The sequence below is a fragment of the Oreochromis niloticus genome, linkage group LG4 (assembly GCF_001858045.2).
Source record: "Oreochromis niloticus isolate F11D_XX linkage group LG4, O_niloticus_UMD_NMBU, whole genome shotgun sequence".
NCBI lineage: Eukaryota > Metazoa > Chordata > Actinopteri > Cichliformes > Cichlidae > Oreochromis > Oreochromis niloticus.
Window position 1 is genome coordinate 12,402,331 of NC_031969.2, and position 16,404 is coordinate 12,418,734.

General features: G+C 39.3%; 1 protein-coding gene across 5 annotated transcripts in view; it reads right to left on the reverse strand.

Annotated features, from left to right (window-relative positions):
• Nucleotides 1-16,404, reverse strand: part of clec16a (C-type lectin domain containing 16A) — a 54,083-nt gene that overhangs the window by 19,899 nt on the left and 17,780 nt on the right. For 3 of the 5 annotated variants that reach the window (XM_013277400.3, XM_013277398.3, XM_013277397.3), the window contains 6 exons: nucleotides 12,105-12,402; nucleotides 10,828-10,939; nucleotides 10,570-10,670; nucleotides 4,970-5,089; nucleotides 4,515-4,624; nucleotides 1,717-1,761 (listed from right to left, as the gene is read on the reverse strand). In XM_013277400.3, the coding sequence (XP_013132854.1) occupies nucleotides 1,717-1,761; nucleotides 4,515-4,624; nucleotides 4,970-5,089; nucleotides 10,570-10,670; nucleotides 10,828-10,939; nucleotides 12,105-12,402 (786 nt within the window). The remainder of the gene's footprint in view (nucleotides 1-1,716; nucleotides 1,762-4,514; nucleotides 4,625-4,969; nucleotides 5,090-10,569; nucleotides 10,671-10,827; nucleotides 10,940-12,104; nucleotides 12,403-16,404) is intronic. The other 2 variants (XM_013277401.3, XM_013277399.3) reach the window with 1 other exon arrangement.

The window sequence follows — 16,404 nt, forward strand, 5'->3', positions numbered from 1 at the left end:
ATGACACAGACGTGACTTAAACTGACCTAAAATTGATTTTCAAGTCAAAACCATAGTGTGATCGATGGCGGTATACTGATAATAGATTATCAGTATACCGCCAGGTTAACTGATTTTATTGCTTCAGCTTTATTTACCACGTGGCTATGATTGCATACGAAAGTGTGGAAAACTCTTGAGCTGATGGTTAGTTCTTTACTTTTTGCATCCAAGGGCACAATTTTCTGGTCAGTTTTTATGTACTCATATGATGTGCCTTGAGCACTGCAGACTTTCTAAAAGTCTTTCAAAGTCAGTATCTGATCATTTTCAGGATCTTTTTTTGATTAACCACTTAACACGGACCAATGAATCATTCAAGAATAAAAAAACCACCTAACTATGTCCCAGTGTTGTGTCCACACGAAGAACCAATTTTAAATTTTATCTTTAGGCGCTTTGTTACTAGCAACCAGTCACAAAAATGAGTTATTCCTGTTTTTTACAATGCCTTAGGACAGTAAACACACAAAATCAGACTCTCACTGAAAAGCTGTGGGGGGGAAGTACAAACAGGAAGACCATATGAGAGAAAACCTGAATCACATTTCAAATGAAAGACTATGTCATGAATGAGGTGGTCTGAGTTTCCAGCTTATAAGGCCAATCGTGTACTCACTTTTCCTCCAGAAGAATATTATATCACTGCTGATGTTTTTGCTCTTTGAACAAATGGCTTCCCCTTTAGTTTTTGTTTAAATACAATACATTTATATAGTACTGTTTCAAAGACGATCAAATATCCTCTTGTCCAAATAAATCAATCCCTTTAAATTTGTTTATGTTGACTGGACATGTTGAAGTTTCTGAATATTTAACTACAATTTTGTTTTTCTTTTGATTTGTTTTTGTTGTGGTTCATCAGAAAACCCTGTTCAGACTCACAGAACCATAAAGTTTCCACTCTGAGTTTGTAATTGCACCAATACATTTTTTCTCTGTAAAGGCAAAACCTCCAAATGAACAAAAAACAAGAATTAAACATTTTCTGTGGTTTTCCTTTGTTTCGTCTACAGATTTAAACATTTTTTTGGTATTAGTTTCAGTCACTTCTCTTCAACATTTTCCCAAATGTCGCAAATAACAGAATCATGACTGATGCCAAAACTGATATTCAAATAATCAAAATGAAACAGAAAGACATCTACCGGCTATTTAACCATGCAACTATGACATATAGGGTATGGAAAACACTTTCAGTTTTGTCTCTTATACAGTACCTTCAGAGAAATGGCTCCAGTTATTGTCAGTGTCTCATGCACCTACAATAAAGTCTTATCTCCAGAAGGTTTTACTTTCATTTGTAAAGTTTCATTGTCAGACAAACCAGAATTTACCGGCAGGTGCTGATTGAACTGAGCTGATTGAAGAGACTAGAAGGACTGGATTTAAAACCAGACTTTTTTTTACTTCCTATTTTGACTCCTTGTAAAGTATCCTTGTCTGTCTGGCAGAACAACAAACTTTACATTGTACGAATGCCAAAAATCTATCGTTGCAACATTAAACACTTTAATGTTTAACGCTAATGACAATGTTAACCGCCGTGCAAGTTCTTTACATTTTTTTCATGCTGATATACAATCCAATGTGTGGGCAGGTGAGACATAAAAAACAAGGCTCTTATTTTTGTAGGTTAGCATATGAATGAATGAATCTGTGTTATTATGTACTCGCCTTGTAGAATTGTCGCAGTAAATGCAGACTCTCCTCTCTGGCACCCTGCAAGCACAAACATGACAGTCTGAACAGTCACTCGGGTATCTCACACACACGCACACACACACACACAGACAGACAGACTCACAAACACATAAACATGTAACATGCAAAAAGCACAGTACAGATAACAGTGGAGGACACAGGGTGAGATAAAACTGTAAAGGATTTGCATTATATTTCGTGCTTCCAGCGAAAACGGTTTTTCCTCTACTAGAAGTTCGAGTCCGTATTTGTGTCAGATATCTGTGGTTTCATCTGCACAAAAAAAACAACAAAACAATTTGCAAATCTTTTTTTTCTTTTCCCCCTCTTCATCTAACTATTTATTGTTCTATTATACTTCAATTATTATACTTCAATGCAACCAACACCCTTACCTCTTTAAACTGTATTTATTATAACATTATTTAGTATAGCTCCAACAGCACCCCCCCCCACTCCATGTGCAATATCACTGATCACACTGCACCTCTCAATGCACCTGCTAGTTAGATGGCATGTATGTGTATGTATATAGATGTAAGCGTGTATGTGGAAATATGTGTGTGTATGCATGTACGGATGCAAATATGTATATATACATATTTATATACATCGCCTCTGTCAGTGCGCCCCAGGGTGGCTGTGGCTACAATGTAGCTTGCCATCACCAGTGTGTGAATGTGTGTGTGAATGGGTGGATGACTGGATATGTAAAGCGCTTTGGGGTCCTTAGGGACTATTAAAGCGCTATATAAATACAGGCCATTTACCATTTACCATGTATGTATGTGCGTGTATGTTTGCAGGTGTATGTATAACTTGTACATATCTTTCTTGTGTAAATGTAAATTTGTCTGTTATTGTGTAAATACTTACGCTACTGTGTACTCCACACACATGGAGAGATACCAAACTGCCTTTCACTGTTCTTGTAACAGTGACAATAAAAAGCTATTCTATTCTATTCTACTGTCTCTCAGCTAGCTGCTAACAGAAAGCCCTATCATACCTCATATCAAATTCTTCAAAGCCAATAAGTGTATTTCCCATAACATGACTCAATTCCTCTAAATAATTCTGCTATTGCCATTACTGGAAAATAACACAGTATAATAAAATGTCAAATCTGCAATGGAATTTTCCAGATAAGTTTTTCTATGGACATTGATAAGATATAGACTCAGTGAGCACCACTTACGCAGCAGCTTACTTCACTTGTAAAGACAAAAACTGTGTTACTGACTGCTGTTCCTGAGAAAAACAGACATGTCAGCAATACTTGATGAACACCCACTAGTGAATCCCATTCACAGGAATCTGTAAGTGTAATGAAACTGTAACATCAACGCCCACGTGTGTTTTAAATGCTGCTGTGATGAAAGTAATGATCTGAAAGTTAGTAAAATGGTTGATTATGGATGATTATAAGCAGACAGTAATGTTCTTCGAATTAGTTTAAAATGTAAGCTTTAGATTATATGGGCCGTACGGTGATGCAATGGTTAGCAATGCCACCTCACGGCAAGAAGGTCCTAAGTTTGAATCTAATCTGGAGTCTTTCTGTGTGATTTCTCTCCTGCAAGAGTCCTCTCTGGATTCCTCTCAAAGTCTAAAGACAAGCATAGGGTTTGGTAAATTAATAATTCTAAATAGACTGTAGGTGTGAATGTGAATGGATGTCTCTCTCTATGTGTTAGCCCTGCAACAGACTGGCAACTTGTCCAGGGATAGGCTCCAGCCCCCCTTAGACCCTGAATTAGGATAGGAGGAATTTTAGCCATGGTCAGATCACCATCTGTGTGATATTAGCCGTTAGAGCTAAATTAAGAAAACAGGAGGCTTGACGTGCAGCATGTGGTGGGGTTGCTGTGCTCCTCCTGTGAGCTGATGCCCAAAATACCCATATAAAGGATAATCTATTGTACAAATTGAACAGGAAAGACAGTCTTGGAAACTGGGCATTTTTAGCAGTCCAAAGCCTGCTTGTTTGGGTAATAATGCTCTTAATGAGCACTTAAACCATCAACACAACCCTTTAAGCTTAAACAGCCTGGACTCCCCTCCCCCCTCCAAAAAAGTGTCTCTTCATTACTATTAAACTGTGTCAGAGGTGGGAAATTCTCCAAGCAGAAACCCCCCAAGTGATGTTTAACCAATACCAAAAAAACAGTTAAAGTTTCACCAAACCCGCTGCGAAAAATAAAAGCTTTTAAAATGACCAACATAAGGTTTCAGTTTAAAATTGTGAATTTTGTAAAAAGAAAAGGAACTCGTTGACAGCTGTGCAATTTCTTCCTTGAACTTGATGTGAGTGCAAAAAACAAAAAACAAAGGGAGTATTACCATGAAGTGACAGAAAAGGAAATATAACTTCCCTGAAGGATAACGAAAAAAAAAAAAACCCCAGATATGTAAAACAGTGTGGGCTGCAGAAAAAATGGAAGAGACAGGAAGAGTGTCTGGTGTCAGAGAGAGCAGGACTAAATGTCAGTGTTTAAACAGGGGGAAGGAGGAGATGAGATGGGAGGTCTGTAAAAATATCATCGGTCACTAAGTGGCTCTAACGAAGAAGCCTTGCAGCTGTGAATTCTACAGAAGTGACATAATTACATGGAAAAGGGTTGCTTCACTCCTATGGATGACACAATTTTCAGGATGTTACTTCCTGCTGAGGTCCCATGTTCCCTTAAGCAGTTTGTGTTTGCGAGAGTCATAAAGTCTGCTAACAGGACTGTTGAAATGTCACAGGAGCATGCTTGGGTGTGCTGTACCTCCAGGCAGGCCAGATGAACGTCTTTGATAATACAGTTGCTCCCAGACAATACAGACTGCTTTAACAAAAGGCAGCTCAGCTCGAGGGTAGCTAGACGCACTTTACCATCTGCACACAAGTAAGAGAAATGCATAAATAAGTATCAAATATAACATATTATTTCCTGTTAGGTCGAAAATCTAAGAAATGCACCACATGCATCACATCATGCAAAATGTCTATACATGGTTTGTGAGCTTTAACAGCTAAAATTTCTACCTCATTTGCATTTGCTGGGTTAGAAGTTCTCGTAACAAATGTTTTTGCTCAGTGTGCCAGTGCATACACTATATGTTCAGCTTAGCAATATGCAAATAAAATGAACATCAAAAGAAAAAAAAAAACAAGGGTACTTTTTTTTAAAAGGTATGAAACACCACACCAAATGTGGAAGTGTGTGTGTGTGTGCGCTACCTGGCAGTGCAGCTTGGCTCATAACTCTAATAAGTCTTTCTACGAGGACCACGCTGTAAGAACTCCTCTCCTGGTCTGGAACTGGCAACTGCAGACGCTCCAGAAGATCAAGGTTGATACCTACAAACAAATTAAACAGAAAAACAAAGTAAAAGAAAATGCTAATTCAGAGCCACGATCATTAAGGCTGGCACAGACGGAAGGCAAATCACTGTAAGCCGTATAGTTTTACTTCCTAAACAGCTGCGACACCACTCCACCACATTTAGGTTTTTTCAGCTGAAGGATGACACGGACATTACTTAGAACCTAAAATTATTTATGAAGTCAAAACTGAGGTGTAATCATAAAAAAGGGACCTAACTCACGAGATAAACCACTGTTGTGCCCACAAATAACAGACAAACTAGCAAAGAACCAATTTTAAATTGTATCTTTAGGCACTTCGTTACTAGCAGTCGTTGCAAAAACACATTTAATCCCATGTATTTAGCTGAATGAAAAGATAACAGTTTGACAGGTAGTAAATAGTATTTTTGCACCAAGAAGTTGATTCCCAAAGAGCTGTTTACCAAAAATGTGTGTTCTGAAAAACTGTGAAAAAACTGAAGAAGTGGGGGACATCTGTATAGTGACAATAAAGGCATTCTATTCTACAAAACAAGAAACTTCATGTTTTATGAAATAGGAAAAAATCCTTCTACTGTTCACCAGTGTTGGGACTAACGCGTTATTAAGTAACGCGTTACAGTAACTACGTTATTATTGTGGTAACGAGCACGGTAACTAGTTATTATGCCAAAACCAGGAACGCGTTACTCGTTACTGGGATTTAGATAGGCTCGTTACTCGTTACTTCGTGTGGTGGATATCGCGGAGCTTCCACAGATTCAATAACATTAGCAAGTGGTGGAAGCCAGCAGGTGGATGAAGGAAAAGGGAGGCAAGAGGAGAGACCCGAAGCGGCCGCCGGTCTGCGTGTCAGGTGAACTGAACTTCAGGTAAGAAGTTATGACCTGCAGTCTATCTGGGTCAGATATAAACCAAGTTTAGGTGGAGTTTATTTTCGGTATGCTGACATTTTCGTACTGCGCGCTAGCTAGCATGACGGAGTTTCTATACAGCTGGGTGGGTGCTATGTTACTGATGTTGAACTTTATTTTGTTCATAAGGTTAATTATTAGAGTTGCCAACCGTCCCCTAAAAAACAGAATCGTCTGGTATTCAGAGAAAATATTACGCGTTTCGTACTGAGGTGAAAAGGAACAGTTTGTCCCGGACTTCAGCTACAATGAAAAAGACACAAAGCTGAAGCTGCACAGCTGCCTCTTCTTCTCTCATTCTCTCCTCTCCTGTTTCTACTTCAATCACGAAACTGATCGATGATCAGCTGATTGGCTTTTCTCTCTTGTTTATTTATCGCCCACTTTGCGCCAGAAAGAGGAAACCAGTGGATGTCGCGTTAAACAACAGCAGCACGTTTAAGCTTGATCAGCTGTTGTTAGAATTTATTTAATATTAATTTCTAGTATCAGCTGATGTTTGCTGGAGCCACAGCTGTAAAGCTGCTGGTCATGATATCGGTTTGGTTATCTGGTGAGAGGGAAACATGCAGATGAAACCAGGAGATGTCCTTACTGAATCATCAGAGCTGAACAGGTGATGTAGAAACAGGTTTACCTTTTAGGTGACATGAATGAGTTGAAGGGAAGTTATAAACTGTTTCTGAGAGACAAATAACACCAGGATCCTTTTCTACGTAGCTGACAGCTGGTAACTGTGCAGGGGCGGATCTAGCAAAGTGATGCCAGGGGGCCAGGTAGGGCATTAACAGGGAAAGGGGGGGGACAAGGAAATACTTTTCTTTATTATTCTCATTTAAAATGTCTCGCTTTAAAAAAAAAATAATTATCTGAGTCTTACAACAAACAATTGATAGATTGATACATATATACCACCAGAACAGTGTACATCACTGTCACAACAGTGTTTGTTTTCATTCAAAGGCTTTATGATTTTTCCTATAATGGTGGGCCGGTCTCTAGTCAAAATGCCCGGGACGATTGTTTTGTCCCAGTCCAGCTCTGTATGCAGCTCATCTGCAGTCTGGTGTTACCTACATCTTCCTATTCAGAAGGCAGAATTTCCAAGTTCTGAGTACAATCAAAAGCACCACGACTGCAGTTTTTGTGTTGGATGTAAAAAGCAGGCTAGAATCATGGCGGCGGTCAACGACGGTCCAGGCGTGGGATTTCTCTCGTGGAAATGTGCACATTATTTTTTCCTTTCTATTGGTAGGTGGCACAGTGCACTTGTGGCATGTAAGCAAGATAGAAGACTGACAATCTTGCTGGGTATCCAGTTACGGAAGCAACACATTAACAAGAGAATTCTGAGTAAAACCAAAGTTACTTTCCCTAGTAACTAGTTACTTTGAAAGTAACGAGTAACTTGAAGTAACTGAGTTACTTTTTTAGAGAAGTAACTAGTAATGTAACTAAGTTACTAATTTAAAGTAACTTACCCAACACTGCTGTTCACTGAATCCTTATATGAAATAGTCTCAGTGGAAAGGTGGCTTGTCAAGAAGCCATTCTTAAGGAAAAATGCTGAAAAGATGGAAGTATGCTAAATTACAAAAGAACTGGACCAGAAATCAGTGGCAACAGGTCTGATGGAGTGATGAATGCAAATTTGAAAATTCTGGTTCAAATTGTTGTCAGTATCTACAAAGGCCTTCAGGAGAGAGGTACAGAAGTTTGCAGCCATGTGTAAAACAGTGTGGCGACTCAGTTATAGTTTGAGGTGCCATTTTACCAACTGGTGTTGCAAGTCTTGTCAAAATGTATGAATTCTGATCCACCATGCAATGCTAAAAGTATGAATTTTTCCGCCTAACATTGATCCCAAACACATTCCCAATGCAGTGAAAGCGTATCTGGATAGAAATACATACAGTGCAGGGCTCGCAAAACCTTCGAGCAGGGACTCTTCAGTTTTAGGTAGCCCAAAATAAATTTAAGTAGCCCGAATAAAACAGAGCAATTTTTTGATTGATGTTTTGTTTCCTGTTTTGTTTCATTTATAATATTATAAATTAAAGTATAATATCGTAACGGAAACAAAACCTTAATCAAAAAATTGTGAAACACAAATTACAACATTGTATAAAAATTACAATCATCAACTCAAATACTTGGTTCTAATTGAACAGAAATTTCTATGAACTTGTAAGAACTGTGTAGAACATGAATCAGTCTGTGTCAGATCCTGAATTTGAAATTTCCACTGAAGTCACGGGTAAGAGGCAAGTGGAACCAAGATCTAGGCCATTTGCTTTTTGAAGTTTGCAAAGACTGCTAAATTTTGCCAATGGTAGTTCAGTCTTTGCAACATAGTACGCTGCTCTAAACAGATTTTTCAGGTTTATTTTTAGTATGTTCTTTGCAATTGGTGTTTGTTCTGGAAAAGATATTGCAGACTGAGCAATAATGCATTTCTTGCATTTCTCATGGGTTCTAATGGGGGTCTTTCTTAAAATTACTGGTCCCAGTAACAAAGGTGCTTGTCGACTCAGAAATCGAGGGAAAACCAACAACACACCCGGCAGAACATTATGTTATTTACAGGGGTGCACATAAGTGGTCCGCAGGTGCGCATTCGCTATCAAAATAAAAGACGCGCACCAGATAAGAAGTTGCAACGCGCGTTTGCGTACATATAAAAGGGACTGTTTTTGTCCACTAGAGTGGGATTTTCACGGCATATTCTGCACCACATCTCTGTGCGTTCAGCATTTGTTTGAAGCCAGCTCACCTCCTGCAACCACTTTTCCAACAATACACGCTTCTTTTGCGGTTTGGACTCCTTCTGACATTTCTTTGGAGGTGGAGGAACACCAAAGTAATTGCTTAAAGGAGCTTCTTCGACATCTTTAAGAGTTCTAAACAAATGTCTGTCCTCCTCCAGAAAATCTTATGTACGCAAACGCGCGTTGCAACTTCTTATCTTGTGCGCGTTTTTTATTTTGACAGCGAATGCGCACCTGCGGACCACTTATGTGCACCCCTGGTTATTTAGCTCGTCATATTCCAGCCACAGAAATTCTTTTGTCCATGAAACCATAAAGCTGCACTTTCTTTTTGCCTCATAGTCTGATTTGTCATAACTTTTCCTTTTTGTGGTAGGCTTTTCTTTGGCTGTCACTTCTTCACCCTGACCTGTCCTATTTGGCTCAGCAGAACTAAAATATATATCCTGCTGCTTTTACACACACACTCACATAACGGTCAGCGATTCTCTGCGCAATCAACCTCTCACATGTTTAAGCTTGCTGTGGGAGATTTCACTCGTCAGGTTTGAATAGTAAGCTAATGAGTGATAAGACGATGTCAGAGGAATAGGTGCGCAATTAATCGTCACTCACCAATCAGTACTGCCGCTCTCTATACACCGTTCGCGCGATCGCAAAGTGAAAGCAAAAAAACAGCAAATTCAAACGCGATTTCAATATGTCACATATTGACAGTGGCTCACAGATGCCAATGACATAATTACTCAGCTACATTTCCGAAAGAATGCAAAAGCATTGACATATATTTTTCCTTCCTATTATAGCCCGACGGGCAGGGCTGAGATAGATTTTGGTAGCCCGACTGGAAAAAATCGCTAGCCCCGGGACGTCGGGCTAGCAATTTTGTGAGCCCTGCAGTGGATCACTATCAGTCATGGATTGGCCGCCCCAGACATCAACATTACTGAAGCCGTGTGAGATCATCTTCGCAAAAAACCAAACAAAAGGCAGCCGATATCTAAAGAAGAGCTCTGAATGTCCTTCAAGAAACCTGGAGAAGTATTCCTAAAGACTACTTAAAGAAATCAGAAGAAAGCTGCCTGAGAAAGTTCAGGCTGCGATGAAGAATAACAGTGGGCATACCAGACACTGACTCTCCATCTGGTTACAACAAACAAACCTTTTGCTTCATGTACTGCATTTCCTTGTATGCCTTCACATGTTTCAATAAATCACTGCAACTATTTCCAAGACCTTTGCACAGTAAAACACTGAGTGCTCAGGTAGAGTAGAAAAGCACTATATAAGAACCAGTCCATTTACCATTTGCTGTACACAAACAAATGAATCTACATGTGTTTTTAAAGAGAACAATCATACAGCCCTTGGAGTAAACAGACGTCAATAATTTTCTTTGTTACTTCATATTCATTTACTTAAATAGAGAGACAAAAGCCTTATTATTACATGTCAAAAGGTTTGTGCCAGGAAAAGGCAGGAGGAGATGAGAAGGGAGGTGATTAAGAGGCTCTAACTAAAAAAACTATGCAGCTGTGGATTCTGTAGAAGTGATTTTTCATGGTTTTTTTATACAATGTGAAATCTAAGAACATCAGTCTTTAATTAATTTATTAAGAATTACCGGATGATAGAGAGTTAAATTATGACTCCTAGAACCTTTAGAGCAAGATAAAAACCATCTTATTACAAAGTAAACATCACAAGCCTGCAAAGGAATATCTGGGTATGACAAAACCTCTTTGGAAGTGCTGTGGACAGATGATGTTAACAGTGAGCTTTTGCTTACCTTTGCTGTGTGAGACAGCGTAAAGCAGGCAGAGGACAAACAGCGCGTGGTAGTCGTCACTGGTGCAGTCAAGGGCACTGTACACCATGTCTAAGAACGGCCTGCAGGGAGCGAGAAACAGACAATAAAGAGAACATAGCTTCAGTTAACAATTCTGTCTTTCCCATTTTCAATTCGACTTTTAGATGAGCTTTACATTGCAGTGCACTCACGTGTGTGTGTGTGTGTGTGTGTGTGTGCGTGCGCGTGTGCATGTACCTGCTCCTCTGTGTGTGTGTGCGAGTAGCTGCAGCTGTCTTCTCCTCATCAGTGATGTTCTGCTCTGTCAGCTCTGGCACCTTACACTTCTCCATCACCACCATCTCTATCTCTGCACAGATACACACACCGAGAGACACACACTTAGTATTTACTTACATAAATCTCCACATATTTGGACAACCACCTACCTCACAGAGTATCATTCACATTCACATCACAAATTTAACACACTTACAGACACGAAACAAAGAGGCTCTAAAATGTATGAACCAAATGAAGTGTGAATGTCGTAAAATGTATTATAGCTGCCAGGAAACCTCACATTTGTTCCTTACAGTATTTAGAGCAAGCAGGTTAAAATTACCAATTAATAGTAACACATCAAAAGACAAAGGAATATTTAAATCTATTATGAAGAAAAAAAGATCTATTTTTAAACATATTCTTTAAAATGTTTGTAATTTTATCACTTGTTTTATCAGTCTGTTAACAGTGGTAGGCGTCTTTGTTCCATCCCAAATGGTACTCATGTCATTCTGAAACCATCTTCCCCTGCAGCCCATGACCACATTTGTGCTTTAAAAAAAGGTAAAGAAAAAAAAAAGGTTGAAGCTGTCAATGTTTCAGTATAAGTCAAAGCATAAAAAAATGAATCATTTCGGATGAGTGAAATGGTCACATTTTAATATAGACACGAACACACACACACACACACGCACACACAGAGCAGGAGTGAGAGACAGGCGGAGAGATGAGGAGCACAGGATGGATGGTGTATTGCTGTGGGACCCGATACTGCTACGTGGATTGTGTTCAGTACAAGATCAGTGATAGCCATGATAATCATGGGGAAATTAAATGGTGCCAAGAACAGGATGCAGCAAAAAGAGGGAGTCCTCATCTTAAAACAAGCTAAAGAGACAGTTTCTGTTCTGATTTTGCATCTTTGCCTGTTTTTTTACTGCTGTTACTTTTTCCAGGAATCTTTTATTTCCTGAAAAAAAACCCAATGATGAGGCTGTATAATATAAATTTAAACACAGCTGCAAAAGGATGGAGATCACATTTAAGCATTTACTTGTAGGCGCAAGTGAAAAGCAGCAAAGCCACCACATTTCCAGTGAAAAATGTCGGTGTTCTTTCTTTAAAGAGTTCTCTCTCTTTTCTCTTGAGGATAACCAGAGTGCATGGGAGACCACATTGGATTTATGGCGGTGAAGAAACACTCACAAACACAGTCCTGTACTGCTGTGTCCAACGAGACACACACTCACCTTCCGCCGTCTCCCCACTCGCTCTGCTTCCCTTAGAACTCCCACCTGCTCCTATTCCCTCTGTACCTTTTCCCTTTTCCCTCTCTCCTCTGCCACTGTCATCATCCCAGCCCTCTTCTAGTCCTCCTCCTGCACTGCTGCTTCCGCCCCCAGCCCTTTCATCATCTTCCTCCTCGCCCAGGTTCTTGTAGTTTGGCCTCTTCTGTGTTCTTTTGCGGCCACGATGGCGGGACAGCTCCAGTGAGCGCTCCAGAGACTCCGGAGGCTTGATGAAGCGGCGCATACCTCCCGCACTTGCCTGTTGGATAGAAGCAAAACAGGATAGCGGCCAGGGTATGAGGAGAGAAGGAATATATCACCTGTGTATCACTGAGTTATTATTTTAGTCAACAACACATAACCATAACCTCCAAAACAGTTTTAAACATAACATCACAAATGTACGAGTTGCAATCCAAAAGACTGATACAAAACTTTTCCATAAAAAGCCAAAGGAATTCCTGATGTTCTGATTTGTGGTCGATCAAATTTTTGAGGTTGTCTCATTGTGCACCTCTAGGCTGTTTTCAGTGCTTATGCTATTTTTAAAACACTCTGTGGAAGTCCAGTTCTGACAAGTTTCACATTTGTGTCTGCAATGCAAGTCTGAACTTCTCCACTGTTTCAAAACAGAGAGCCTCAAGAGTTTCCTTTTGGAGAAGAAAAAGCAACTCAAGCTCAAATCAGAGGACCACAGCTGGTGTTGAGAGAAGATTCCACTGGTTAAAAAAATCAGCTTAAAAAATTCTTGCACTTTAAATGCAATGCAATTGGGTGTCAAATAGTTTGATGGCTTGTAACAAAGTTTGAGCCATTTCGTTCAGATGCTTCAGGATATCAGAGTAGTCAATAGTCTGTCTGACTCTGTGAATAACTGTGTGAGCTGTTGAAAATGTTCCCAACTGCACTCCTCACCTGACCGAACATCTTTAGACTTATAAATTGTTCACTCCTATGCTCAAAGCTGCTGTTTGCTCTCTGGGTTCTAAGCTACAGACCCAGCAATTATGACTGCTGATATGCATGTCAAGTATGTAGACTTCAAACTTCTGCAAAACACAAAATCGACTCTGAACACTTGCACTTGTGTCACAACAGGACTTCCATCTAAAAACAGCAGATGCACAGAAAGCAGCTCAGAGGTGCACAAAGAGAAAGCCTTGCGAGGCAATAAAAATCAGTTATGTAAACTCGATATGATGTATCATATCATATGATGTAAGTCTTTTTGGCAGGGCAAAAGACAGGCAGTGGTCCAAACAGGAGAAACAACAAAGGGAAGCAGTCAGGTGGTAAAAGGAAATTAGATCAGCCCCGCCCCCCAAGGGACAAAAAAAAAAAAAATCACACATGAACAAAAGTATTTGCAGAAATTGCATATTAAATTCTATCTATATATATATAATTATACTTGTGTCTATTTATTGTCACACTAATTACAAAGTCTTACAGTAAATGTACACTGATGTTAATCAAAAAGCCACTTCCCACTTCATACATTTTTGGACTATTTCCTCTCTCTCTTACACAAACACACACAGGCTTTGAGGCCACTTCTGTGTGGCCATACTCGAACTTTGAGAAACCCACTTTCCACATACAGCCCCCAAACCGACACCAAAATGCACATGCACACAATCCCACAGGAAACAACTGGTAAATGATAAAAAAAAAAAAAATGCTGAGCAGTGCTGTCAGGGCTGACTTACAGTAAGTATAACATGTGTAACTGTGACAATCTTCCTGTTGCACATTTTAATGACAAACTCCTTACTGCAGCTCATGAATATGAAACTCCCGGACGTTTCACAGACTGCAAGTAATCATAAAGCAGTCATTTCAAAACTTGATGATCCTCTAGTTCATTTTCTACATACAGCACTATTAGTCTAGTCTGACGGAGTTATGACTTCAGGTAAAATTACGGTTAAACAAAAAGCTGACCAAACATCTTAGTTAAGAGTGGAAAACAATGTCTCATATTCATGTCGATGTAACTGACATGTGTTACCCGCGTTGACATTTCTGGACACCACGTCCTTATAGGTCAGAGCTGTTTTAGGGTTTTATAAACAGCTTAAATTTGTGGTTGATTGGTGTATGAAGCCAATAATTAGCAAATTAAACTATTAACTGACTGATTGATAATTAATGAGCAACTACTGTTATAAATGCTTCTTTTTTTTTTTTAGAAATTATAAGAAAATGATGACTAGGGATCTTCAGAGATCCACGTTGATCCATGCATTTTCAGCTTTATGTTCTACCAGGGAAGCTTAGCAGGATTGTGTTGAAACAGCATCCTTCCTGATGTTTTATCAAGCCTTGGTGCAATCCCTCACCTGATCCACTGTTTTAAACAAGCCATTTGGCTCCCTTACTTTTTCCTTTAAGCCATTGGTCCTCTGATTGGCTGCCCTTGCAAATAAAAAAAAGATTTCAATAACAAGTAAGTGGGGCTCATGGGGACTACTTGTGCACGTGCTAACCGTGCACTTGCAAAAGAGCAACCACTATTTAAACAATACATTGTAAAAACAGGAACTATGGAACATCGTAAAAGGAATTGACATATTTCATTCATCCTCTGATTTAGTAATTAATTTAGTAAGTAGTTATCAGATTATTAGTAAATTACAAAAATGATGGTAGTGGCTCTAAAACTAAAACACACACACACTTTAATGGGTTCAGTGATGATGTGAAACAGGACTGAATTCCAAGATAATCCTTTTTCTCTGGTTTCATTTCGTGAAAAGGTTCACCTGCTCTTACACCGAGAGGAAGAAAACTCTGTATCTCACACTGAAACTGGGTGGCCTGATTTCACTTAAGTTCTTGCGCTAACACAAACCACCAAACACAAACATGAGCACGTGACCACGTCAAAACATACATGCACATACATTTGAGCAGGTGTCTGAAACCATCCTGCCTATTCAAATGTGTGCCTAGGATAAACCCAGTATCAGTTTCTCTGCATCAACCTCTGGTGAAAGTATTGTGGATGAATCACAGCAAAAAAGCAGCAAATTTATATACATCATTTAAAAACCCTCGCTTTGGGCCTGTCTCCTCCATCTTGTCTTTCTTTATTATTAATTTCTTATGACTTGAAGGTATTCTTGTAACATTTAAACTCTTAAACATGTTGCCACTATTATTTTATTTTATGTTTTTAATTTAAAATTCAGAAAACCTTAGGTATTAGGTCTGTTTCCATGCTTTAAAAATACTCACATGTGTATCTCTGTGTGTTACTGGTAGGATTACATTGTAGTTGCCTCTAAAAACACAGTGTGTATTTTGTCAGAGACAAACCACAAACCAGTATCAGTGTGTGTGTGCGTGCATGTGTGTGTGTGTGCATGTATGTGTGTGTCACACCTGCTAGCTGACTATATTCTGGTAAACCGCTCGCAGTCTAAACCAATGCTGAGAAATTAATGGAGGTCAGGGAGCATGCACGACATATCTACAAACACACACACTCGCTTGAAAGTAGGGTGCCATTTGCAGGTCAAAAGATAAACCGAATTTTCTGCACAGTAAACGAACTGCACGAACTTACATTATACAAAAAAAAAAAAAAAAAAAAAAATACTGCCACATGCATGCAAATATCAAAAACATGTATCTAACTGGTGCACTTGCAAGTAAACACATCTACAAAAGTGTGAGAGAAAGAGAGAGAAAACACTTCTTCCAGGAAAGAGATCTGGGTTAGGTGAGCCAGCTCTGTCAGTGTTCCATCATGTGACCTAATTTCCTGCCACATCAAAGACGAACAGGAGGTGCCATTTGACCACCTGCGCAAAAACAGAGCCCATACCTCATATGTCTGCTGTTTTATCTACAATAAATCAAACAATAACACGGTACATGTGATTTAGCAGATACGCTACTCACAGTGCAACTTCTGAGTATCTACTTGGCATCTTTAGGAATCGTTAGTAGCACTTCCTCAATAAACCATGGTGATGTCACACAAATGCGTGGCATGCATAACACTTGTTCACTGCACTAATGTGCTCATTAGCGTTTTTACATGCATCAGAACAAAATGCCAAATACACTGCGGCAGGGTAAATGCCAGTAAATCACACAACCTGCACCGGCATCCATTTTATCAATGTTAATCAGTCAGAAAAAGAATAATTAATGTGCAAACGCAAATTTGTGTTGTGTAGTGGAACAAAAAAAAAAAAAAAAAAGAAAAAAAAAAAGAAGAATAAATCCCCCCCCCAAAAAGAAAACAGTA